This window comes from Heteronotia binoei, chromosome 9, assembly GCF_032191835.1.
Source record: "Heteronotia binoei isolate CCM8104 ecotype False Entrance Well chromosome 9, APGP_CSIRO_Hbin_v1, whole genome shotgun sequence".
In the NCBI taxonomy this organism is placed as follows: Eukaryota; Metazoa; Chordata; class Lepidosauria; order Squamata; family Gekkonidae; genus Heteronotia; species Heteronotia binoei.
In genome coordinates, this window is record NC_083231.1 from 75164491 (window position 1) to 75190513 (window position 26023).

The 26023-nt window shown below is 40.0% G+C and overlaps 1 protein-coding gene across 2 annotated transcripts in view; it reads right to left on the bottom strand.

Moving 5' to 3' along the window:
* Nucleotides 1-2093: 2093 nt before the first annotated feature.
* Nucleotides 2094-26023, bottom strand: part of LARP1B (La ribonucleoprotein 1B) — a 53276-nt gene continuing 29346 nt past the window's right edge. The window contains exons 10-19 of one of the 2 annotated variants that reach the window (XM_060246800.1): nucleotides 20399-20568; nucleotides 18954-19325; nucleotides 18580-18700; nucleotides 17896-18107; nucleotides 17444-17550; nucleotides 14416-14576; nucleotides 13082-13226; nucleotides 7431-7540; nucleotides 7216-7343; nucleotides 2094-4267 (exon numbers count right to left, since the gene is read on the bottom strand). In XM_060246800.1, coding sequence (XP_060102783.1) covers nucleotides 4040-4267; nucleotides 7216-7343; nucleotides 7431-7540; nucleotides 13082-13226; nucleotides 14416-14576; nucleotides 17444-17550; nucleotides 17896-18107; nucleotides 18580-18700; nucleotides 18954-19325; nucleotides 20399-20568 — 1754 coding nt within the window. In that variant the 3' untranslated portion in view covers nucleotides 2094-4039. Of the gene's footprint in view, nucleotides 4268-7215; nucleotides 7344-7430; nucleotides 7541-13081; nucleotides 13227-14415; nucleotides 14577-17443; nucleotides 17551-17895; nucleotides 18108-18579; nucleotides 18704-18953; nucleotides 19326-20398; nucleotides 20569-26023 lie in introns of both variants that reach the window. The other variant, XM_060246799.1, reaches the window with a different exon arrangement.

Below are 26023 nucleotides of genomic sequence, written 5' to 3' on the forward strand. Positions count from 1 at the left end.
AACAGTGCAAAATGACAAAATATGTTGGGGATTATTAGGAAGTGGACTGAGGACACAAAAGGAAATACGTCACAGTGAATGACTAAAATACGGAGTTTGCTGCCGGCAGACGTAGTGGTGGCCATTAGCAGGCCTCAGTTTCAGTGGAAGCTCACAGCACAGCTCCTGAACCTGAGAGTTCCACCTCCTTGTCCATTGAATACTATGTGCAGCTGTGTAACAGTCCCTGGATGAGCTCCACCACCTATTCTACAAAACGATCCCTGGCCATAAGCATAGACAGCTTTAAAAGGGGATTAGACAGATTCATGGAGGATGGCTCTTTGAGAAGCTACTAGCCATGGTGACTAAAAGGAAGCTCCACATTCAGAGGCAGTAAGCCTCCGATTCCCAGTGTCAGGAAGCAACAACGAGATGGCCTCAGCCTCTATGCCCTGTTGTTAGACCTCCCAAGGCACTGGTTGGCCAATGCGATAGATGGATCATTGGTCTGATCCAGTAGGGCTCTTATGTTCTTAAGTAGTTTCATTTCCAGAGCTCCTATTAGAGCCATAAAAAACTTTCTACAATGGGTACCTCCCCATTTTAAGGTGTAGTCTGTTTGGGGAGATTTAGAGCTGTTATTTGGTTGTGATCTGTTATTTTTGAAGGCCCCCTCCCCCATATGGGAAAGGACAGAAAAAGAGGTAAAGTTTATTACTGGGTAGAATATTCAAGTTTTGTTTGCTAGTTTATAGTCCAGTGCTATGAACACATACAGCAGAGTATAGATAAAAAGATTTGCTCTAGGGCATAGGGAGATTTTTACTAGAATGGTATACGATATTTGAATCAACCCCACCACAACTCCATAGTTGTGAATTTTTTGTTAGACAAGGCTACTTTCCACACATCTCACTCCCATTTAGTGGTTAGGAAATGACAGCTAGTGTTATACAACAGACTAAGGAAAGGAAGGACTCAAATAAGAAATGCAAGTGAGCTGCAGCTCTCAAATGGCACCTAGACACATAACTTTTACCTTTACCACTGATTACAAACCATTATTTACTTAGGAATTTCAAATTATAGAAAGTGCTTTATTCTGAAAGGTAATGATAGGTTGGATCATATCAGCTTTTCCAAGATGCAAAGGAGGACAGTACACCTTTTAATCACACAGAAGACTATGGTGGGACCTAGGTGGATGAAAAGCCACACAAGGACAGCTGCAATGAGATGGATCTGGCTGAGATCACAGCTCATTCCTCTTGTGCTAGCAGAATTTCAGCCACTTGGATAAACTTGAATCCATACAATTTCTTTGAAATATGCAATTGAAGTTGTCTTCATACAATATTTACAATTTTAGAACAAAGTGTGTGATAGCTTTTTCCATTGGTACAATAGCAGCTGCACTACCCATGATCAATAAGGCAAATGTATGCTCCTCTTTATCTTTAGTAGTGACTGTTTGTCTTGCAAAGTGGTTACATATTAAAGGCAGGATAGTTTTCTTTCACCATCTTTCTAAACTCAATTTGCTTTGGAATCAACTGGAAGATGTCAAATGCAATAGCTGCCACAAGAGGGAGAGCAGAAAGTTCTAAAACATGAGTCCCTAACATGGCATCTTGCCAATACCTTTCCTGATGCCAGCTAAGTGTTTTTAGAAAATGAATATGATCATGGGCTCTTGTCCAGCGGAGCTTCTAACTGGCTACAAGTTAAAGTAACTTGGTTTTGGTGACAGTTACCACCTCAGTGCTAGTTTTATTCTCTCACTCCTCTTTTCCACTGTATACTGTTAAATTACCCCTCTTCTTCCACTACAGTAGTAATCTCCATACCAGGCCTCATTTTGGACAGGAGTGGAGCTCCAGAACCTCTAAATTTTATTGTGCCCTTTCTTAGCCCCCTCCCCCCCACAAAAAAAACTTGCTTCTGGGCTCCATTGTTCAACCCAGCTTGTGAGAATTTTGCTGAGCTCTTAAGATTTGACAAACTTTCTAATATTTTTCTCCACAAAAAATGGGAAAATAACCAAAACATAAAGCAGACAGATGGAAATCATCATGCCACTGTGGCCACATAGGAGAAAGTAATTTAAGAAGTATGATAGTAAGATTTTTATTATGACAATTATAATTCAAGAAGCATTTTAAGGTAGATGCTGAGCTGATATAATTTAGTACACCTTCCGGTGATGTCAGGGGTGTGTGGCATATGCAAATGAGCTGTGATAATGAGCTCTGGCATCTCGTTTTCTATGAAATGACCCCTGCTCCATACATTCAGATTAACTTCAATAAAATTAACACACACTATCAAAGAAAATGTTTTTAAAAGTATACACAATACACATGATTTTTTTTGCATTTTTATAAAATCTGCAAATATACCACAAATTATGCTAAATATGCACACATTTCATTCAAAGAAATTAAAGTAAATATATCTCTTTTATATACAGTTTAAATCCAAATTTACAATTGCATCATTTTCACGGAGGAGGTGGCACAGATTGAACACAGGTTTGAGATATACAATTTCAGAACATTGAAAAGATGCTATATAAAATGTGTGTCATCAAATCCTAGTTTCTTTTCAAAATAGAGCAATTCTAAAAGACTAGTTTGAGTGTACAAAGTACTTGGAAATCCAGATACTCAAATGCAAATATGCACATATTCATAATTGTTCTACTCAGTTCCAGAAGGCACAATGACAAAAAATGTAATGTGCTGCAACTTTCTGCCAAATAAATCCGTTAAAATTAATGTTGGATCATTTAGTATCTCTTCCCACAATAAGGCAAACAGTGTTAGGCTTCTAGAAATTTACCTGAAGGCTGCCAAGTTTCACTGGTTTGCTGTATATAGTAAAAATACACCTATTCCTATTCCATCTCCTTCAACTTTAAAGAGGCCTTCCTTTTCTAATCTTTTTAAAATCACAATAACTGAAACTATTGAGAAATTACAGGTGATATGCATCCAGTTATCTTCCACCTATAAATTTGTTTTTGAATGAATCATTTACATTTAAGGAAAATGATGTCTTGACCAATTTAAAGTCAGTTGGTCTTGGACACCAGAGCATAATATTTAACTTTATTCATAGTCATTCTGGCACTGAATTTTTTTGATGGAGTGCTACATTTTTTAAAATTTCTCTTGAAACTGTCTCAAATATTAAAATATAATCACATGCTTAAAAATCATCCTTGCAGTGTGAGTTACTTACATGGAGAAGAGAAACTGAATGGAAAACACAAGTACCTCTACTAACCAGAGGGCGATTTGAGAGCCCATCTACCATTTTATTTGCCTGCTTAAACTGTAATTTATTAAATATGACAATGCAGTCACACCCTTTCCCCTCTAATCTATTTTGCTCAAGTACAAATAAGAACCAGCATAAAAGAAAACATCTTAAAACCAAATAGATTGATGCTTAATGCAAAACTCCCCACTCAAAATTACAAAGATCCTGAAATAAAAGAACTAGATAGCAAAATAATTGAATGGAATTCAGCACCGAAGAAATGTGCACAATCCTATACATTGTGGAGTGTGCATGTTACAAAAAAGATGTAGTTATATGTGCGTTTACCAAATTAAATCCTCTCTTTCTGTATTAAAAAAAAAGTCCTCTCTTTTTGGCTTCCATAAGTAGAAATAATGGAAACTATGAATGAAAAGAAAAGCTTTATGTAGTACAAGCATCCCATAACTTCTTGATGAAATATGAGCTGAAATGTAAGGCATTCTGAAATACTTTTGTATATTGTACTGGAATGACACCTGTAAACAGAAGGTCAGGGATAACAGAACCTAGACCAGAAGATATTTCTCTAGGATCTCTTAAGACAATCCCAAAACCCAGTACAATTGATTAGGGGGAAGTATTTGGAACTTAATCTTGTGAGAAAGCAAATGCAATCCTTCGTTTTTCCTATATTTTTTTTAATCAAGCATTAAAATAGTTCTCCCTGAAGATCCTTGAGCTAAAATACTGGCATTAGAAGTTGATCTCAAGGTTCAAGCTTAGTGAAAGTCTATTGCTCAGTTATGTCACTTCTTGATTTTGTGGCAGTATTGTTCTGGTATATGCTGTTACTCAACTCCTGTACAATATTTGCAGTGGGAAAGTTTATTGGGACTTGAGTCTGAGAGGTAGCTGTGGAATTAGCAAGGGTTTTAGATGAACTGGATTGATGTTGATGATGATCACTCTCCTCACCAGTTAAATGCCTTTTTCTCCCAGATTCTTCACCAATAGGAGGCTGAAACAGTGAGCAAATTAGAATACACTTAGCACAGCTATCTAACAAGCAGAGTTCCTGTTCATTAATCTGAAATCATAATCAGCAATGAAAAACAGACATGGCAATCAATGCCCTCAAGAAGAGTTTTGTGCAGCATATAGTCTGTTCAAATGGCAGTAATAATGTTTCTTTTTTAAAAGATAACAAAAAACAGAGATGGTGATAAAGTTTTCATTCTTGTTTTAAGCCTCTCCTGATTCTGAAACACTAAAGTTATTTGAAATGATGCATGTATTTTTGTACTGCCAGACAAATCACAGTCTGTAAAGCAGGTATCAAACATAAAACCAGCAGCCAGTATCTGGCTGAAATTTACACAAATTTTAGATGCATTTGTACCACAGCATGGGGTACCACCACTGAATGATGCTGTCTTCTCTTTTTTTCACTGTACCATTACCATTATCAAGAAAGCTCAAGCAGCATCCTGAATGGATTGTCCAGTCTTTACAAAGAACAATTCCAACTTTTCAGTGAACCCAGATTAATCAGCTAGTTACAGGAGGCTGTTGCAAGTCTAAACATGCCAAATTAAAAACAGCATAGAAAACCACAAGCCATGGCCTAGAATTTACCGCATTAAAGGTGTGATGCAATTTTGAGTTAGACTGAGAAATCAGCATGATGCTGGTAAACTACATGACAGAAACAGCCCTCACTACTGCATAAAGCTGGCTATCCTTCTTTATCCAGGCACTTAGTAGGTAAAATTTAAAAGCTACTCCAATCATAACAGGCTTTTGACTAGTTTACATTAATTTTGACTTTAGAACATACCATAAGAGAAGCCATGTTGGATCAGGCCAATGGGCCATCCAGTCCAACACTCTGTGTCACACAGTGGCCAATTTTTATATATATATATATATATATATATATATATATATATATATATATATATATATATACACACACACACACACACTGTGGCTAATAGCCACTGATGGACCTCTGCTCCATATTTTTATCTAAACCCCTCTTGAAGGTGGCCATGCTTGTGGCTGCCACCACCTCCTGTGGCAGGGAATTCCACATGTTAATCACCCTTTGGGTGAAGAAGTACTTCCTTTTATCCTTTTTAACCTGTCTACTCAGCAATTTCATCGAATGCCCACGAGTTCTTGTATTGTGAGAAAGGGAGAAAAGTACCTCTTTTACGTAAGAACATAAAGAGAAGTCATGTTGGACCAGGCTGGCAGCCCATCTAGTTCAACATTTGTGTCACACAGTAGCCAAAACCCAGGTGCCATCAGAGGTCAACCAGCAGGGCCAGAACTCCAGAAGTCCTTCCACTGTTGCCCCCAAACACCAAAAATACAGAGCATCACTGCCCCAGACATAATGTTCCATTTATACCTTGTGGCTAATAGCCACTTATGAACCTCTGCTTCATGTGTTTATCCAATTCCCTCTCGGAGCTATCTATGCTTGTAGCCCTCACCATATCCTGCAAAAAATGGAGTAAAACAATCACTGTGATACAAGGCTACTCAATAGCCATTAAGAAATATGTTTAAAATATTGTCTTTGATAGGTACCTTATGTAATTATTCATCTGTGCAAATGGAGTAAACATAAAAGTTTTTGTATGGTCAGAAGATTAATAGGTGATTGGCTTAATTACTGTGCTAAGTTTCAATCTGAAATAGTAGATTACCTTTGGATATGAATTTGACATACTTATGTTGCATGCAGTAGAACGGTGTGTATTCTCTGTTTTGTAATAGTTCTGTATTGGAAATTAATGACAAGGAATGATGTTTCAGAAAGTGTTACTGACCAGGAAGAAAAACCTATTTGAAACCTGTGTACAACCAGTTTCTCGTTGAGTCGTCATCCTGTCATCATTGCTTCAGAATGTTTGTGGTTCCCACTACACATGGGATTGGACAGAACTTTGGACTGTTTTTCTTTGTATTACTTTGATTCGCAGGGCCAGCCCTAGGGTGCATAGCGCCCCAAACAGCCTCGCCGTCCCACTGCCCCCTCCATGGCACCATGCAGCAATGCACCCTGCCACTCCCCCACACAGTGCCTCCTCCCTCCCTCATCCCTTTGTCACAATTTTAATGCCCAGGAATGGACAGAGAAATGTCACACTCCCAGGCTCTTTAAAAGCTGACCACCACCCCTTGCCAATCAGCTGATCAGTGGGTAAAACCATGCCGGGGACTGGCAGCTCCTATGCCGCCCCTCTGGCACGCTCAAAATAAGCGCTGGGGCAACAGCGGTGAGCAAGCCACTGAAAGAGTGGGCGTGCCACTTTTTCCTCTCCACTTCCTTCCTGGATTGCATGGGAAGGAAGTGGGGAGGAGGCAGAAGCGCAAGCACTCTTTCAATGGCTCACTCACCGCTGCTGCCCCGGCGCTAATCGTGAGTGCGCCAGAGGGGCGGCATAGGAGCTGCCAGCCCCCGGTGTGGTTTTACCCGCTGATCCCAGGCATTAAAATTTTGACAAAGCGTCGAGGGAGGGAGGAGGAGACAAATAGGGATTTGCCTAGGGGGTGGGGAGGGAGGTCGAATTTGGCGTCCTAGACAGTATTTAGTTTCCCTAGTGGGCGGGCCAGCTCTGGTAATTTGAGAAGTGCTTGGTGTTATGTAATTTGATTAAAAGTGTACAAAATGTATGAAATACTACTTTATATTATATAAAATACCTATAAAAGACAGTATTTTAAACATATTTTTAAGTTACTGAGTAGCCTTCTTTCACAGTGTTTTCCGTTGTTTTTTGCATTTCCTACATTGTAATCTCCTGTTTATTTTTCAATCACCATTTCCTGTGGCAGTGAATTCCACATTAATTACTCTTCAGGTTTCCATATTTTAATTACTCTTCAGGTCAATAGTTTAAATTATGTAGCTAACTCAGCATACTATTTGCTCAGAAGAACTTTACCACTTACATCAACTCTGAAATCTTCCAATCTTTTAAAGTTAAAGAGGTATTCTTGAAGTTTTGAATCAATAGGCGGAGTCTTAGACTGTGAATACTTCAGATAAGCCCAAAATTTTTCAAGTCCATATAGCTGACCTAGAAATAAGAATAAAGTTGAGAAATCTAAAAATCAATTACGAAATAAAGTAATATCATAAAAGATCATTATCAACAAGGTATTACCAGATTCATAGTCTCTTTTTGTTTCTTCTTGGAAATCTCTGAAGATCTCTTGCCTGAACTTCTTCTCCAACCCATAGCTGTAAAACCGGAACAAACATTCCAGACCATACCTGTTGAATAAATAACATTACAAAAATGCACATAGACAGCCAAGTGGCAAAAGTTTCCAGGAATACATTATTTCAGCTTAGGCTGGTTCCTAGCTGCACAGTTCTTGAAAAAAAAGCTGATTGGGCCATCGTTATACATATGTCTCGGTGATGTCCTGATTCAATTATAACATACACTACTTATACTACATGAATCTGCCTATGAGTACACACTGGAAAACTCAGCTAATTCAAAATGCAGCTACTAGAGTTCTAATTGGAACTGCACTTATCAAACTACTCAAGTTAAGACCTCAAACAGATGAATGGATCTTTCTTGCAGAAACCTGTCTTATCTTAAATTGGGCTGTAGGAATCTGTGACAAGTTCCTTTCAGCAGCTGCCTCTAGAACTCTCAGGAGGCAAGAATTGCACCCTTCAGGCCTTCCAGAGTAGACAAAAGATGCTGTTATTCTGCAAGGTCTTTGAGGTATGTGTTATCATTGTTTTGCTGTACTCCTTCTTTGATTGATGAAAGTTAATATATGGCCTTTATTGATACATTTTTGCTTCTGTTTTGATTGTTTTAGTTTTTTAATGTATTTTATAGGTGATTTTCTTAAAGTTTGGATGTAAACTGCCTTTGGTACTCCTAGAAGGCAGAAAAGATGTGATATAAATCAAAACTAAGATGTAAATCTGTTGCACGAATTTTAACAAAGGAAAACAACAAAAAAGGGTCCTTTTCTTATGTTCAGAGTAAGAAAAAGAGCAAGGACATGGTAGGCCTATTGCGAGGGCAAGAAAGTAAAATTGTAACAGGTAATGAAGAGAGGGCGGAACTGCTCAATTCCTACTTTTCCTCAGTCTTCTCTTCTGAGAGAAACGGTGCTCAACATGGCAAAAACAGAACATATAAGGAGGGTATGAAGTTCCAACCTAGGATCAGCATAGGGGTAGTACATAAACACCTAGTTTCTTTAAATGAAACGAAGTACTCAGGGCCAGATGAATTACATCCAAGGGTTCTAAAAGAACTTGCGGATGTAATTTCTGAGCCTCTGGCTATTATTTTTGAGAATTCTTAGAGAAAAGGAAAGTGCCAGAAGATTGGAGGCAGGCAAATATTGTCCCCATCTTCAAAAAGGGGGAAAAAGATGATCCGGGTAACTACCGACTCATAAGCTTGACATCTATACCTGGAAAAGTTTTAGAACAAATCATCAAACAGGCAATCCTGGAACATTTAGAAAGAATGGATGTGATTACTAAGAGCAGTATGGTTTTCTCAAGAACAAGTCATGTCAGACTAACCTGATCTCTTTTTTTGAGAAAGTGACTACCTTGCTGGATCGGGGGAATGCTGTAGACGTCATTTATCTTGCTTTCAGTAAGGCTTTTGATAAGGTTCCACATAATATCCTTGTTGACAAGTTGGTAAAATGTGGTTTGGTTCCTGTTACCGTTAGGTGGATCTGTAACTGACAGATTGCACTCAAAGAGTGCTTGTGAATGGTTCCTCCTCCTCTTGGAGAGGAGTGACAAGTGGAGTGCCTCAGGGATCCTGGGACCCGTTTTGTTCAACATCTTTATCAATGATTTGGATGAAGGAATAGAGGGAATGTTTATTAAATTTGCAGATGATACTAAATTGGGAGGGGTTGCAAACACAGAAGAAGACAGAAACAAGATACAGGATGACCTTGACAGTCAATAAAATGTATTTTAACAGGAATAAATGTAAAATTCTGCATTTAGATAGGAAAAATTCAATGCATGGTTATAGGATGGGGGAGACTTGTCTTAGCAGTAGAATGTGCGAAAAGGATCTAGGGGTCTTAATGGATCATACATTGAACGTGAGTAAACAGTGTGATGCAGTGGCTAAAAAGGCAAATGCAATTTTGGGCTGTATCAACAGAAGTATAGTGTCCAGATCACATGATGTGATGGTATTGCTTTACTCTGCTCTGGTGAGACCTCACCTGGAGCACTGTGTTCAGTTTTGGGCACCACATTTTATGAAGGATATAGACAAGCTGGAATGGGTCCGGAGGAGGGTGACAAAGATGGTGAGGGGTCTGGAGACCAAGTCCTATGAGGAAAGGTTGAAGGAGCTGGGGATGTTTAGCCTGGAGAAGGGGTGGCTGAGAGGTGATATGATCACCATCTTCAAGTACTTGAGGGGCTGTCATATAGAGGATGGTGTGGAATCGTTTTCTGTGGCCCTGGAAGGTAGGACTAGAACCATTGGGTTGAAATTAAATCAAAAGAGTTTCCGGCTCAACATTAGGAAGAACTTCCTGACTGTTAGAGCAATTCCTCAGTGGAACAGGCTTCCTCGGGAGGTGGTGGGCTCTCCTTCCTTGGTGGTTTTTAAACAGAGGCTAGATAGCCATCTGACAGCAATGAAGATCCTGTGAATTTAGGGGGAAGTGTTTGTGAGTTTCCTGCATTGTGCAGGGGGTTGGACTAGATGACCCTAGAGGTCCCTTCCAACGCTATGATTCTATAAAAAACAAGAACAAAATGTGTTGACAATAAGACAAACGAAAATAGTTTAAGAAGCATACTACTGAAAAGCTACAATACATCAGAATTAGCTAACTAGTCAAGGAGTCAGTTCAACTATTGTACAACATTGGTACTGAAAAGGGTAATAAAAAGATCTTTTTTGCTTCAGTCTTAACTGAAGAAGATATTGGACAGATACTCATGCCCTAAATCAGGGGTAGCCAAATTTGCTTAACGTAAAAACCATGTAGAATAAATGCCAGATGTTTGAGAGCTGCAAGACAGAACAGAAAGGAAGGGAAGGGAGGGAGGAAACAGATGGGGGAGGGAGGAGAGAAAGAGAAGTAGAAAGCAAGCAACTTTAACTTTAAATGCATTCCCCAAGTCACTGGCTGGCTTGGAGAAGTGATTTAAAGAGACAAATGCCTTCTCCAAGCTGGTCAACAGGGCAGTGGGGGTTTCGAGAGCCACACAATATGTGTGAAAGAGCCACATGTGGCTCCCGAGCTTAAGTTTAGCCACCTCGGCCTTAAATCATCTTTTGGGGCAATGACATCTGCAGACCTAATCCAATAAAAGAAACAAGAGAGAAAGTTCTGGAGCTAATGTAAAGTTAAAAAGCCATCTGATAACAGCATTTACCCAGGGAGTTCTTAAAGAAACTGTGGTAGACATTTCTAGGTTATAAAAAATATGCAACTTGTCATCAAATCTTGGGCTTCTCTGACACATCAGATTTTTAAAAGAACTGAAGGGGGAAAACAGGAAGTTACGAGTATGTTATGCTAAAAATCTGTCCAGGGTAAATTGGTGGAAAGCAGTATTAAATCTCAAAGTGCTAAGCATACCGTAAGTCCTCCCTCATCAATCTTTTGAAATTCTTTGAAAGAATGACCAGTCAACACATATATTACAGACAGTCCTCTGATATAATTGGAATCAAATCCTGAGTGAAGAGATAATAGGGAAAATATCCTATTGTGAGCACCAGTAGCAAAAAAAGTGCTCACAGTAGCTGATCTTTCCTGTCATCCCTTCCCTCATCCCATCCAGGCAATGCCAGGGGTTGGGGGACCTGCACAGAGAAAACTCATGCAACACAGAATGCTTCAAATGATGACAGCACCAGATTAAGATAGGCTGAGGTCTTAAACTATATCACGTTTAAGAGACTCCACAGTATTTCTTAAAAACAGTAATTTTGGGGATTCAACTTCGCTTAATTATCAGCTTACTTAGCTTGTGTATATATTCAGTGAGAAGGGGAAATTGTGTGACATTGTCCCCTCCTGATTGTAGAGCATCTTATAATAGCAAAAAAATGCTGAAGGAAAAGGCAGAAGGGGTAGTTTTGCCTGTTATCTCCTCCTCAGTTCAATTGCCCATGTTATGAGATTTTCTGTCCATATTGAGCCTTTTTAATTAAAAAAAGAGAGAGAGTAAAGGGGGGCATCTGGGCAGACTTAAGGGGAAACAAAATTATTTTTAAAAGTAAACCAATGACAACAGCTTGCCTGAACACTACTTTCCTTTTCCTGCATGCTGCCAGCTGCTGTTTCCAGGCCACCACCAGTTTTTGAGGTACTAAGGCAATCTAAAATGTTACCTTATCATTGTGGTTTGCTTCTTGCAATGTCTGTGCATGCATTACAGAGAATATTGTGCATCCCAAGATTAGTTAACTTCAAAAACAGCTAAGATTTTCACAGAATCACAAAGTTGGAAGGCACGATACAGGCTATCTAGTCCAACCCCCTGCTCAATTCAGGATCAGCCTAGATCAACCTTTGCAAGTGTTTGTCCAGCCACTGCCTAAAGATTTGCCAGTGAGGGGGAGCTCACCACCTTCTTAGGTAGCTGATTTCAATGTTGAACAACTTACTTTTTAAAAAGTTTCCCCTAATATCCAGTCAGTACCTTCCCATCCTTAATTTAAACCCATTCTTGTGAGTCCTATCCTCTTCTGCCAACAGGAACAGCACCCTGCCTTCCTCTAAGTGACAGCCCTTCAAATACCTAAAGAGAGCGATCATGTCCCCCCTCAGAGCTGGGGATTCCCTATGTTTTCACCACTCTAAACTGTACTACAGTCACTAGCTTGACTGTGAGCACTATCTGCATGAGGGCCAGTCTCTCACCATTAGATATAGTCATAATGGAGGAGGTGGTGGCAAAGGAAAGGGGGTTACAAAATAGAGAAAGACAAAACTAGGACTCGCCCAATGAAATTAATGGGCCACAACAGACAAACCACTTCACACAACATACTAATTTATGGAACTTTAATTTATAAGGGATGTGATGGCAACTGTCTTAGCTGACATTAAAAGCAGATCAGACAAACTTGTGGATGATCAAGCCTATTAATGACTTCTAGTCATGGTAGCTAGATGGAACATCCCAATTCTGAGACAGTATGCCTCTGAATACAAGTTCCAGTGTTCTTAATCCCTCTTACGGACTTCCCAAAAACATCTGGCAGGCAACTGTTGGAGTATGATGTGCACACATCTCCCTTGCAAGAAGGGATGGGGCAACAGCTTCAAACATCAAAGGAGGGAAAAAGGAAAAAGAAATGCACTTTATTTACACTTTTTCCTCCCTTTTGATTACAATATCCAAAACTGCTCAACATAAGATGTATTATTATTAGATGGATTTTAATCTCTCAGAGGTAACATCACCACAGTTTGATAATTAGTCCTTCATGTGCTTCTGAGAACTGAATACCTTGGTTCTGAAAAAAAAAGTTACTCAATAAGTCTAGTGTTCAGCTTATCTCCATGTGTTCAGTCTCCTCGAATTAGATGTCTTGTCACCTGACCTCCATATTCAAAAGTTAACAGCCCTATTATTTTTGTTCTATCCTTTGCCTCAATATACTTGTGCTCCAGAAGCATCATAGTAAAACAACTACAATGAGTCAGTTTCGGGGAGAGTGGGTTATAAATCAAATGAAATAAATATCAATACTGATACACAAGTTGACACTCTGTTACTGTTTCTGTACATCTTACTTTACAGCTCTAATGATATATCTAACATTACCTGTAGTGTTCTTTTGCATCATCTAGAGCAAGTTGTCTGAATTCCTCATACATTTTTTTATTAAAATGGTCTCTAAGGAAAAAAGACCAGAAGCGAAAAAGTGTGTTCATTTCTTGAGACTGACCAATTCCCAAACGTTTCCTTTCTGGAGAAGGAAAAATACAAGACAACCTGTTAAGAAATATAATTCTACTAACTGCAAAACATAGTTTCAACATTAAACTATGCTTGCTATAAAAGCACAAAAAGCACACACCTTAGACATCTGCTTCCAGAAACAAATTAACTGGAATACTAAATTCAGATGTGAAATTTAAATAGACTTTAAATAGACTTTAAAATTTGCTTCTGCTGCTAGGCATGCACTAAGGAATTTCAAAAATTGCCACTATAATTTATATTTAACTAGTTTTTAAAAATTAATCCTAATCATTTAACTACTTCAAATGGTAGGAATTTTTCTACTGCTCAGAGGTTTATTTATTTTGGCAATTTCTATTCTGCCCTTTTCCAAAACGGGCTCAGGGCAGATGACAACATTCTAAAAACAGCATAAAACAATAGGTAAAATCAAATCAATATAACAAGACAATTTGCTTTTGTTTAGGTTGCTTTTTCTGCTACCTAAACATTCTATATAACTGAGCTCAAGATTTTGTTTACATTCACTTAAGTGAAAAAAACATAAAAGCATTGGAATACTTATGGTATGTTTGTTGTAATGCTACTACTGGTAAACACACACATAATGAACAGTTATTATATAATTCCTGGAACTAAGGGCCAAAAGCTATGCAGGCATATTACCTATTAAACCCTTTAAACACACACAGTAAATAAAAAGGTAAAGGTAGTCTCCCTGTGCAAGCACCAAGTCATTACTGACCCATAGGATGATATCACATCTCAAAGTTTTCTTGGCAAACTTTATATTATGGGGTGGTTTGTCATTGCCTTCCACAGTCATCTACACCAGAGGTGGTCAACAGTAGCTCTCCAGATGTTTTTTCCCCCCTACAATTCCCATCAGCCCCAGCCATTGGCCATGCTGGCTGGGGCTGATGGGAGTTGTAGGCAAAAAACATCTGGAGAGCTACCATTGGCCACCCCTGATCTACACTTTACCCCCAGCAAGCTGGGTACTCATTTTACTGACCTCAAAAGGATGGAAGGCTGAGTCAACCTTGAGCCAGCTACCTGAACCCAGCTTCTGCTGGAATCGAACTTGGGTTATGAGCGGAGCTTAGACTGCAGTACTGCAGCTCTGTGTCACAAGCAATAATAAAACACAGCTTAGCATTTCATATCCAACAACAAAAATACTATGTATTTACCATTTAGGCATCTACGGCGATACTTGTGGTATACTTGCTGTGTAAATCCATTTTCCTTTAGAAGTTCATGAGAAGGGTGCTGAAATTTCGGAAGTGAATGAGGGGTACATCCATAGCTTCCAAGCAGTGGTGCACCTTCAGAAGGTGATGCATTTGAACTACTAAAGGAAATAAAAGAGAAGTCTATCAGGTTTTTTCAGGACTTTGTGATAACAGGAAGTTGTTCATTCTTATTTAGCACAACACATAAAACTATCTTCAATTTCCAGCACTGCCTCCAAAAAGAGGTAATTCAAATATTGCTCTGGATTTTACTATGTCAAAATGCAGGAGTAAGGACCACATATTTAAATGCCTCCCACAGAAACTACACAACACAGAAAAAGGTATTGTACACAGGAAGGTTAAATGCAAAGTATATTCACTGACATGTTAGACTTCTGCTTGTAAGGAGTTTTAGCCAAGGTGAGTCATTAGAATGCAGACTACCACCTGAGTTCTGGACTGATATATACCTAGGAAGAGTATATTGCATACTTGTTCCTAAAAATCTGAACATATATGAATTCCACAGCAAACATAATCCACTTAAGTATGTGGCAGTGAAGAAAATAAAACAACCAGTACCATAATACCCTTGCATAGATTGATAATGCACAAATATTTGGAATACTACATACAGTTCTAGTCACTCTCTTCTCAAAAAGAATACTGTAGATCTAGAAAAGGAGCAGAGAGGAGCAACTACAATTTAACAAGGACTGGAATACCTTCCAGACTCAGAATGGCTAAAAAGGGCTTTGCAGTTTTTTTAAAAAAAAGTAAACATAATAGATGTTTATAAAATTATGTATGGCGTGGAAAAATTGGATACACAGAACTTGCTCCTCTCCCATACACTAGACCTCAGAGACATTCAGTGAGGTTGATGACCAGGAAATTTCAAGTCACACAAAAGAAAATATTTCTTCACACAAAACAAAGTTAATTTATGGAATTTACTGCCTCAAGAAGTGATGATAATAGCCACTAGCTTAGATGGCTTTAAAAGGGGATTAGGCAAATTCATGGAAGATGGAGACCCCCTGAATCCATTTCTTAAGAAGTCTGCAGGCTTTCCAAGAATATTTAACAGATATATAGGTAAGCTACAGCAAAACACAGAAGCTACCCTGCCATCTCTTAAATCATGAATGCAGGGAAAAGTGCTCCCCCATAGATCCTCTCTCTACTTCTCATCCCTGTCTTCCTCTCTCACACACTGTCTGCAAAGAATAAGTCTTACCCACCCAGCATTCTGAACTCTACTGCTTCAGTTCAGGATGTACAATTCTCACTGCACCTAGGCAAACCTGGTTAGGATCAGATTATGATAGTATTAAAAGGTAAAATATATGTACAAAAGATGTTTGAAATGCATCAGGAACCATATTTGGAGAGGAAATTCTTCCATGGAAAAAAATATAACATTGGAAAATCTTCTGCCCCGCATTACTGACAGCAGCCTTTAGATAACGAGTGTCAAACATGCAGTCCGGGGGCCAAATCAGGCCCCTGGAGGGTTCCTATCAGGCCCCTGAGCAACTGGCTGTCATCTGCCTCCTTCTCCCTTTCTCTTGCTTCCTTCTGCATAACAGCTTGCTTTACAAGGATTGCTCAATCACACAGGAGCTACAGAGCAAAATCTCTATTTTCTCCATTGGCTGAAGTTCCTCACTTGGGGAGAAAAGGGGGAAGGCAGAGCTTGTTTTTCCAGCTTCTCTCAATTGCACAGCAGAGCTACTGAGCCAAGCCTCTCTCCCAACTACTGACTGAGGCTCCTCCTTCCCCTGTCCTCTGGGGGGAAAAAAGAAAAAGCCACAGCTTTGTGCGCCCAATTCCTTGGATCCCATGGGAGAAATACAAAGAAAGCACCTTTAAGACCAATGAATGCTAACATTTTAAGCATGTTTTAAGTTTTTTTTTTAAAAAAATTAATCGTGTTTGTCTTTGTCCTTTATAACAGTGGCCCTCAACCTTTTTGGCACCAAGGACCAGTTTTGTGGGAGATAATTTTTCCACGGACCGGTGGGAATGGGGGTGGTGGGGTTTTTGCTGCCTTAGGCTGCCCCCATACCCACATCCTATCCCTGCCCCTCATGTGGGTCTTTAAATGAGGAGTAGGCAAAGGTCCCTGCCTCAATCTGTAGCCCAGTTGCTAACAGGCCACAGACTGGTACTGGACCACGGCCTAGGGGTTGGGGACCCCTCCTTTATAAAGCCTGTATCTCTACTACTTAATCTTAAATTGGCGATGTCAAGGGAGGCATGGAAGCAAGTGCCAGGACGCAATGCCAGCTTCAGCCACAGAACGGGTTAAGAACAGGTGAGGGGGGCAGTCAGCAGCCCCCTCCCTCCCAGGCTGGCAACCAAGCAGGGCTGTAAGTTGTTCACAGTCTCCCAGAGAAGCCCCACTCCTTGCTGCCGCTCTTTGGCCAACCCCCCGCACTCCGCTGCTCACCCATCAGTCCCAGCAGCACCAAGGGCAGAGGCTCCATCTCGCCCCCGGGGTCGGGGCTGAGCTCCTCACGTGGACAGCACAGGCAGGACAGGCCCCTCCCTCCCTCCCATCCAGCCCCTCTGGGCCTGGCTGGGTGGCCGCCCTGCCAAATGAGCCCTCCTGAGGGGCAGGGGAGGCGCCCTTGGGCTGCTCTCCCCCATCCCCCCCAAAGACCTCCTGCTCCCTGAGAGAGCTGGGCACAGGGCTTCACGTGCCCGATGATGTCACTTCCATGCAAATATAAGACTTAATTGGTGAGTGAGCAGGGATGGGAGCACAGGGGCAGCCTGGGACACTAGAAACCATAGCACCGGGCCTGATTATAACAAATGAGTCCGACACCCCTGCCTTAGATACTTTGTACATCTTATTTTTTCTCATTTTATTTATTCTACTCCTCAAACGATACTTTATATATACAGTAACTTTCCCACTGATTCTACAAATGCAAAAGTTAGAATCAGTTAGCATATGATAAACTTCTACTACCTTATAGAAGATGTTCTTTGCCTGTGATCCTTGGAATCCATTACCCAGCCAACATGACTTTCTAGTGGAGGGTTTGTACTGTGACGTGTTTTTTTTTTCCTTCGTGTCTATAATAAACAAAATACAGCATTGTATTTTACTGATGTGACTGATGTCACATCTCTGAAGAACCACAGGCTAATTAAAGTGAAGTTTCATATTGTATATCACTTGCATTATGAAGTCATAAGGTCAAGCATCACTACCCAACTGCCTATCTTTCACAAGGCCATCAGTATGTCTTACAATTTCTTTATGGATTTAATAGTGATAACCAAATCTATGAATGTAATTTCCATGCTAGAAAAATGCTGACCCACAAGCCCTTTAAAACTGTTTCAGAGATTGTGCCTTCTGGCAATAAGGAACAGTGTCATAGTTTCAGGATTGAGAAGTAAATGGCTTTTTGTTACCTTCACATCAATGGACCTTGATTCTTTAACCACAGGATAGAATCTAGGTGTTTTGGTAGGATCTTGCAGTCTTGGTGTACGAGGAGTTTTTGGTGTTTTGGAAGGACAGATTCTAGGAGACTCAGGGACAGCTGCTGGCAGTGAGCGAGCCATTGTTGTTGGAGGTACATCTTGAATACCAAACAATTTACAAGCTAGCTCCTCAGTTAAATCTAAATCAAAGAAACATAAGATTGATCAATAAATATTAAGTACCTTGTTTTCTTAAGGCAGAGACATATCTAGTACTTATAATACACATAATTCAAAATCTTATATGAAAGTGATCAAATTACTGGTTTGTATATAAAGGCTCTGACTGCAATCAATCAAGTATGCATGCTTATTCAGAAATATGAATATCAAGGTAGAAATTTTTTAAAAAATAATTTGATCATATTAGTGCTTTAAGCAATAATTTAAACCAACAGTTCAATCACACTGATTTACATCTACTGACAAAAAGGGTCTATTCTGCAACCCTTATAAATTATGTAAACTAAGCAAATTGTTTATTGTTTTTATATATATATATATATATATATATATATATACACACACACACACACCCCCCATAGTTTTGTATTTGTTTACTATTTTGAATGCTTTATTTTGTTCATGAACAACTTAACTCTGGATATATACCTTGTTGAGCTCTTGGAGGACCTGGGGAGACTTCTTGATTTGGATCAATTATATGTTCAGGGGTAAGATTGTCAAACTCTTCTTTAGTAATGAGATTTAACTTCTTAAAGTTTTCAACTTCCTGCTGAAATGAAAATAAACTTTTATCTTTAACAATCCATATAAAGAACACAATTGCAAAGATATTAAAGTCTTTCACAAAGAAAAAAACTGAAATAAAAGTTTGTTTCAATAGCTGGCAAATGGAGAATGAGGAGTTTCTGCTAGGTTAAGTATTCTGACCAGCTTTTCTTTATTAAAGCAGTTCTCTCCTAACAAAAATTAGGACAGGAAACCAATTCATGAAAATAATGTCACAGTTCAAACATGATTACCTTCATAGCAAGAGAATCATTCTCACTCTGCTCCATCCACAAATCTTGTTCATAGTAGTATAAGCCATCATTAATGACTTTGGCAAGCTCTGATGTAATTTTTGCCCGAGATACATGGTTACCAGTGCGATCTCCCCCAGGATGTTTTCTCATATATGGTGGTGTCTGTGTTACAATCAAAATCTTATTTAAGTCCTGATCATCAATTTCATAATCAGAATCACTATCTGACCATTCTGTGAAAGTATTTTTGCGGCCTTCTATTTGTGCCATCTCTTCATCAAACAAGAAGTCAAGCTCTTCCTGTTCTTGCTCTTCCGGCAGTGGCAGTTGCTGCTGACCTGACGTTTCCTCAAGTATAGGCACGGGTTCCTAAAAAAAGTATGAAACTTACAATAAATAAAAGTCACAGCCTAGTTACTTCATGAGGAAATAAGGATTCATCTGAAAAACAAATTAAAAGAAAGAACAGAAAGTAAAAGGTAAACTCTGGGGAAGGGACAAGAGGACAAAAGAGGGAGAACCACCAGGGATGGGAGGAGGAAAGATACACTGAAGCCACCCACATGACTGCATGTGAGTGAGGAGGACTCTCGTATTCATCATCAAGAAAAAAGGATGCGAGGAAATTGCAAGCATCTTACATGCAGCCTCTTGCAAACCTTCTCATCAGCCCTCCTCCATTTGTCTCAAGATTTCCACCAGGGCTAGAAACAGGCAGCCAACCTTTCTGAGTGAAAAATCAATAAAGATTAAGTGGTAATAGTTATGGCTGCCAGTTCTTCCACTGCCCTCACTGGAACATGCTTGCCCTTTCCTAGCTCCATCTCTGTTGACCCAGCAGTTTGTTTTCATCTTTGCTAGAATTTACTGCTTCCAAGTTGCTAGGGTGACAACATTGGCTAGTTGGCAAGTGCATTTGTAGAATGTTGCATCTGTGACTTGCTACTCTATCTTTCTAGCAATGGTAGCACAACAGAACAACAGCAGCAGTTTATTGGAACAAAGCACATCACTCAATGCTTGGGAGTGGGTACTAAACCCTTCTACAGATTCCTTGCAACAGTATGAAACATGGAAATCACTGAAGGGTTGCCTCAGCAAGCCAAAATGACAACTGAGATCTTGTGAAGATTCATCAGTTACAGTTAAGATAGCAAGAGACCAGATTTATGAATGGTTCAACATTTCTCTAGTTTACTGCCTGTATCTCAAACACATTTTCAATATCTCAGAGGAACAAATTTGCTAACTGAAAAGTGGCTAGCCTTCCAAGAATAGCTATCATGCCAGAAAAGTCAACATATAATGTCTTCATTTAATCATCACAATACTAATTATGGGAATTCATCTTACTCTCTCCTGCATTCCAAGAACTGACCTAATAATGAAACACCTTCTGTGTTGTGGCTTTAAAAGACATTACTTAAGTCATTCTGCAGTACCTTTGGTTTAGCTGGAGATGGACGATGCCTTTTTTTAACTTCTATCCAAGGTTCAGAGTCCAGATCTGGCAAGCTGGTAGATAATACTTTAGACATTGTTTGAAGATTACTTGTTTCTGTACTTTTCTTAGTACTTAGACTTCCCATTCTTGGAGAGCTTGGAGCAGATTCTGAAAATAAAAACAGAGTTACACTTAGCTGTAACTGTTGTTCATTGATGTCTTCTGTGCAAATGCACATTGGGATTACCCCTCACAGGCCAGTGGTGGAATAAACTTTTCCAGCTTAAAAGCTAATGCAAGAGTGCCCCTCCCTTTCTGGAGCCAACGCAGCGGCTTTTCCTGCCCAGGTCATCACAAGCTTCAGAGGCAGGCCCCCCTTCCCTTAGTTCTTGCAAGACTACTGCAAACCCCCACACAGGAAGAACCAACATTTGAAAGCTCACAGCAGAGCAAGAAAGAGGGAATGTGTGTCTGCACAGAAGACGTCAATGAACAACAGTTACAGATAAGTGCAACTCTGTTTTCATCTTCTGTCTTTGGTGCAGCCCCACATTGGGACCATTAGCAAGTTACTCACCAGAGGTGGTGGAGTAAAGCTCTCGCTGAAAGACTGCAGAATTGCTTTGTCTAGATTTGCATCCTTCCTTGCCTGTGGGTCCAATCCTTCACAAATGTGTCCTCCATGCTGCAGCTCTGTAAATGTCCACAAGCAAGACTCTCCTGTGGAATGTAGCTGAGGAATCCTGCATCCTGCTGGAGTGCACCGTGGCCTCCGATGGATAAGGTCTCCCAACTGCCTTGTAGCAAGAATGTGGTGGCTACCACATGCCTGGAAAAGGAGTGTGAGGAGGCAGCCTTCCCCCTCTTAGGGCTCCAATAACATACAAAGAGTGCTTTTTCAATGTAATCAAGTAGTGCCCTCTGAATGTCTAACTTTATTTATTATTTCACATTTCTATCCTGCCCTTCGCAAAAACAGGCTCAGGGCAAGCCACATCAATAAAAGAATTACATGATTATAAAACAATTAACTCAAACAACCAAATAGACAAATTCCAGATTAACAAATTCAAAATTCCGATGACAGCCAGTTCAGAAACCTAAGCTCTGGCTAACACAAAACAAATGGTGTAGGCAGAACAAGTCCTGCTCAACTAGTATTCACAGATGAGCCTGCATGTGGCAGGGAGACCATGTTGATGTTTAATTATGTTTAATGATGTCCGCTGCCTCAACTAATGGCCTGGCAGAACAGCTCTGTTTTACAGGCCCTGCAGAATTGCAGCAAGTTCCACATATGTAGAGCCTTCTCAGCTTTCAAGCCCAGAGACAGGAAAAACACAGGCAGAGATTACCTTTGGAAGGAAATCCAGGCTGGGATGAAGTATAACCTTCCCATTAAATACTTTCAGAAATGGGGGATCCACCCTGAGGGCCGCTAACTCACTCACTCACTCTCCTGGCTGAAGTAACTGCTAACAGGAAGGCCACTTTTCTGGAAAGTAATGCCAAAGAGCACATGGCTAAGAGCTCAAAGCAAGGCTTCATCAGTCAACTATCAGTGGCGAGGGTGACCTGAGAAACACAAAACCCAAACTGGATTCCAATTAAAAGATTGGTATCTTCTGCCCACCCTAAGTATCAAAAAACAGCTCCTGGAAAAGTGTTAACAGAGTATTTCTTTACAAGCCAAAGCTGGAAACCTTGCATGTGCACCCGGGCCAGAGGAATGACAGGTGTGGTAGATGCCATGTGGTCCCATAACCATTGTATCAATCTGACTGATTGCCATCTCTTCTTCAAGAAAACATGCATCATGGCCCTCAAGGTTCTGCCCCTATCTGGGAGTAGGAAGGACCTCTTACAGAGTAATCCAGGAAGGAAGTGGGGAGGAGAAAGTGGCACGGCCACTCTTTCAGCAGTTCGCTTGCTGCTGCCACCCTGACACTGATCTTGAGCGCGCCGGAGGGGTGGCATAAAAGCTGGCAGCCCCTGGCATGTTTTTACCCACTGATCAGCTGATTGGCAGGGGAGTCAGCCTTTAAAGAGCCCGGGAGCATGGTGCTTCACCACCCATTGCTGGGCAATAAAACTGATGAAGGGATGAGGGAGGAGGCACCGCAGGGGGTGGCAGGGCACAGCACCACATAGGGGGGAAGCGGGGCAGCGAGGCTGCCTGGGGCACTATGCACCCTAGGGCTGACCCTGGCTGGTTTGCTGATCTAGGTCTCGGGGCACTCCTTCTCTTATGAAATGGGAGAGACTGCTTGGGCACCTGTACTTGCTGGTGCCTCTGGCCCTTATGAAAGGGAGTAGCAGACCCATGCTTCCTTGGGACAAAGCACTGCTGTGGAGCAGGAGAGAAAGAAAAAACACCCAGGGACTTTGTAGTTTGATGATTTTTCTTAATCATTGACAAGGACTTGGTGATGGTATAAAAGAAGAGAGTTGATCTCTCAAAGGGGAGATCCTCAACTCCACAGCATGTCTCCTGTCGGAGGGCACTTGTACATAGCCAGCAGGGGCCATGGATCTAGCTGACTCATCAGCAATGTGTATGCCTGCATTTATCTCCTGCTTGAAATGTGGTTGCTTCTGATTGGATCAACTTGGCCAGTGATCTAGGTTCTTCAGGAAGAACATCTAAGTACTGCAACAGATTTTCCCAAAATAAAAGCTGATAACTACCCATAATCACTTGAAAATTAGCAACTTGGAAGTTGAGAGCTACAGATGAATAATATTTAAATCCTAAGGAATCTAAGCATTGGGTTTTCTTGTCTCCAGGAGAGGAGTGTTGAGCCTGATCTATGGCATACTTACATGTCCTCTGTGACTAATGAGGAGGATGGTGGATGGGTAGTAAAAAAATCCACACAAATCTTGCTTGATCTTATATAGATTTTTTTATCCTGAGGGAAGTGGCTGGAATGCAGACCAGTTTCTGCCAAATTAGAATTGTAAGGTTTGCAAGACCTTCTAATATAGGAAAAACTACAATACCAGGAGAATAGGGTAGAGGAGACTTAGAATTTTATCCTTTGGTTTATTATCTGACATGACAAAGTTGATGTCCAGAGCCTTGGCCTTTCTTAACATCTGCATACCATAGAGACAAAGGTCAAGGACACTGGGGTCGGATCCCCTACTCTTGTCATTCAGAGATGGCTTGGATGCACTCTCAGAACTATAACAAGAAGCCACAGCCAAATCCTCTGGTTCATGATATAGAGACATCAACCATTTAAAAATGGAGCAGGCTTCCAAATATCAAGGTCACCTGGATCATGCCCAGAACCCAGCACAAGAAGGGACTGAGGCCATTGAAAGTGGTGATTAGGCCACTTTTATATATATATATATATATATATATATATATATATATATATATATATAAATAAATTTTTATTTTTCAAAGACAAACAAAAACAAAGAGAAGAAAAGAGCAGATAAATAAATTCTACATTACTACATTTGTACATGAACAATAATGTTTGGTGAACAAAAGCATAAATATAAATAGGAAGCTAGACAATCATTCATCTACATTGTCTATCTATTATAACTGGCTGCATTTTTCTATCTGTCACAAAGATCTTATTATTAATACAAATTACTTGTATACTTTTTCCAATTTGTGTTGTATCATTTTTTTCATTCCTTCATATCTAATATTTTATCATTACAGACATATATTGCCTAGTTTTATCTCTTAATCATTCTACGTTTAATTGTTCAACTGTTGTTAAAATCTTTGAAAACCTTGGTTTTGATCTATATAGTAAAAAAATACATTCCATTTTTCTTGAAATTCTGAATCTGGTCTATTGTGCAAGTAGGATGTTAGCTTGGCCACTGTTGAACATTCAGTTAGTTTATTTTTCCAGTCAGTCAATTCTGGACATTTTTCAGCCTTCCACTTAGATGCAAATATCACTCTTGCTGCTGTTACCATTCAGTGTGGATTCTTAATATATTGCATGGTGAGGTATTTAAGAACATGGTTTTTTGACACATCAGAAATTTGACTTTTAATATCTTTTGTATTGCTTCATGAATCTTTATCCAATTTTTCCCCCATATATTTTTGTTGTTGTTGTTCAGTCGCACAGTTAAGTCCAAGTCATGCCAGGCCCTCCTGTCTTCCACCATCCTCCAAAGTCTGCTCAAATTCATGTTAGTTACATCAGTAACGCTGTCCAGCCATCTCATCTTTTGCCGTCCCCTTCTTCTTTTGCCTTCTGTCTTTCCCAGCATCAGGATCTTCTCCAGTGAGTGCTCCCTTCTCATTTGATGGCCAAAGTATTTGAGCTTCAGCTTCAGCATCTGACCTTCCAGGGAACAGTCAGGGTTCATTTCCCTTAGGACCGACTGATTTGATCTTCTTGCAGTCAAAGGGACTCTCAAGATTCTTCTTCAGCACCACAACTCGAAAGCATCTATTCTTCTGCGCTTGGCCTTCCTTATGGTCCAACTCTCACAGCCATACATTACTACTGGGAATACCATCACTTTGACTATAAGGATTTTTGTTGGCAGGGTGATGTCTCTACTACATCTGTATTTTTGCATTTCCAACATTTAGCATAATAGCTCTTGTTAGCTTTTGCAATTTCTTTGAGTGTAATGTACCATCTGAAAAACATTTTATACCAGTTCTCCCTTAGCATTTTGTCCATAGATTTTTCCACTGGCTCATAGAGATATTTTCTCCAAAATTTTTCATCCATTTGATCATACAATCTTTCACTTGTTCTGTTTCTGTTTCGTATTGCAATAACATTTTGTATATTTTTCCTAATAGTTGTTTTAAATTCCCTGTAATCAGTTGTTCATAAGTAGTTTTCAGTTTTAAGTGACCCCTTTCTTTTGCTAGTAGTTCCTTATAGTTTGATGTCATTTGATTAATTTTTTCATTTGTTTTGTATGTCTTGCCAAGATTTTATTTTCCCATATCTTATCATATGATCTTAAGTTAGGTAATTAGTTTTTTCCCCTGATACTTGCATCACAGTAGGCATTGCTTGGCGATATTAATGGCCAAATGGGCAGACTTACTCTGTTTTCGGATTTAAATTGTATTCTCAGCAATCTGTCCCTCAGAGTTTTTAATGACTTCTTGATCCATAAGTAATTGTGGATTCCATCCTTTGGATTAGCTGTTTCCAATTTAATATTTCTCTGGTCCAGGCCTGATGGAACATGCTTCCAGTTTAGATCAGGGCCCTGTGAGACTTATTACAATTCCACAGGGTCTGTCAAAATGGAGCTTTTCACCAAGTCTGAGCTCCCAGAGCAAGCTCTGAAGGCTTTTATTGGCCCTTCTATGCTCTTATACAGACAGGCTCCACCCAGAGGTGGGATGTGAAGGTCTATAAAAGTCTTCAGACCTCATTCTGGCCCAACCCTGAAGATTTGTGAGAGGCATGTTATTCTGAACCCCTTGTTCAGGAAGCACAAACCAGCCTGGTTTGTGCTTGAACTGCGGTTTGGTTCGTGCCTATTCCTACTGGGATCAAGTAGTAGACAATGGACAGATCACAGGGTAGGCTGATGAGAGTCATTTCACCTGCCAAAGATCCTCACTGGGAACAACTTGTCCAAAGAGAACACCATAAGGAAG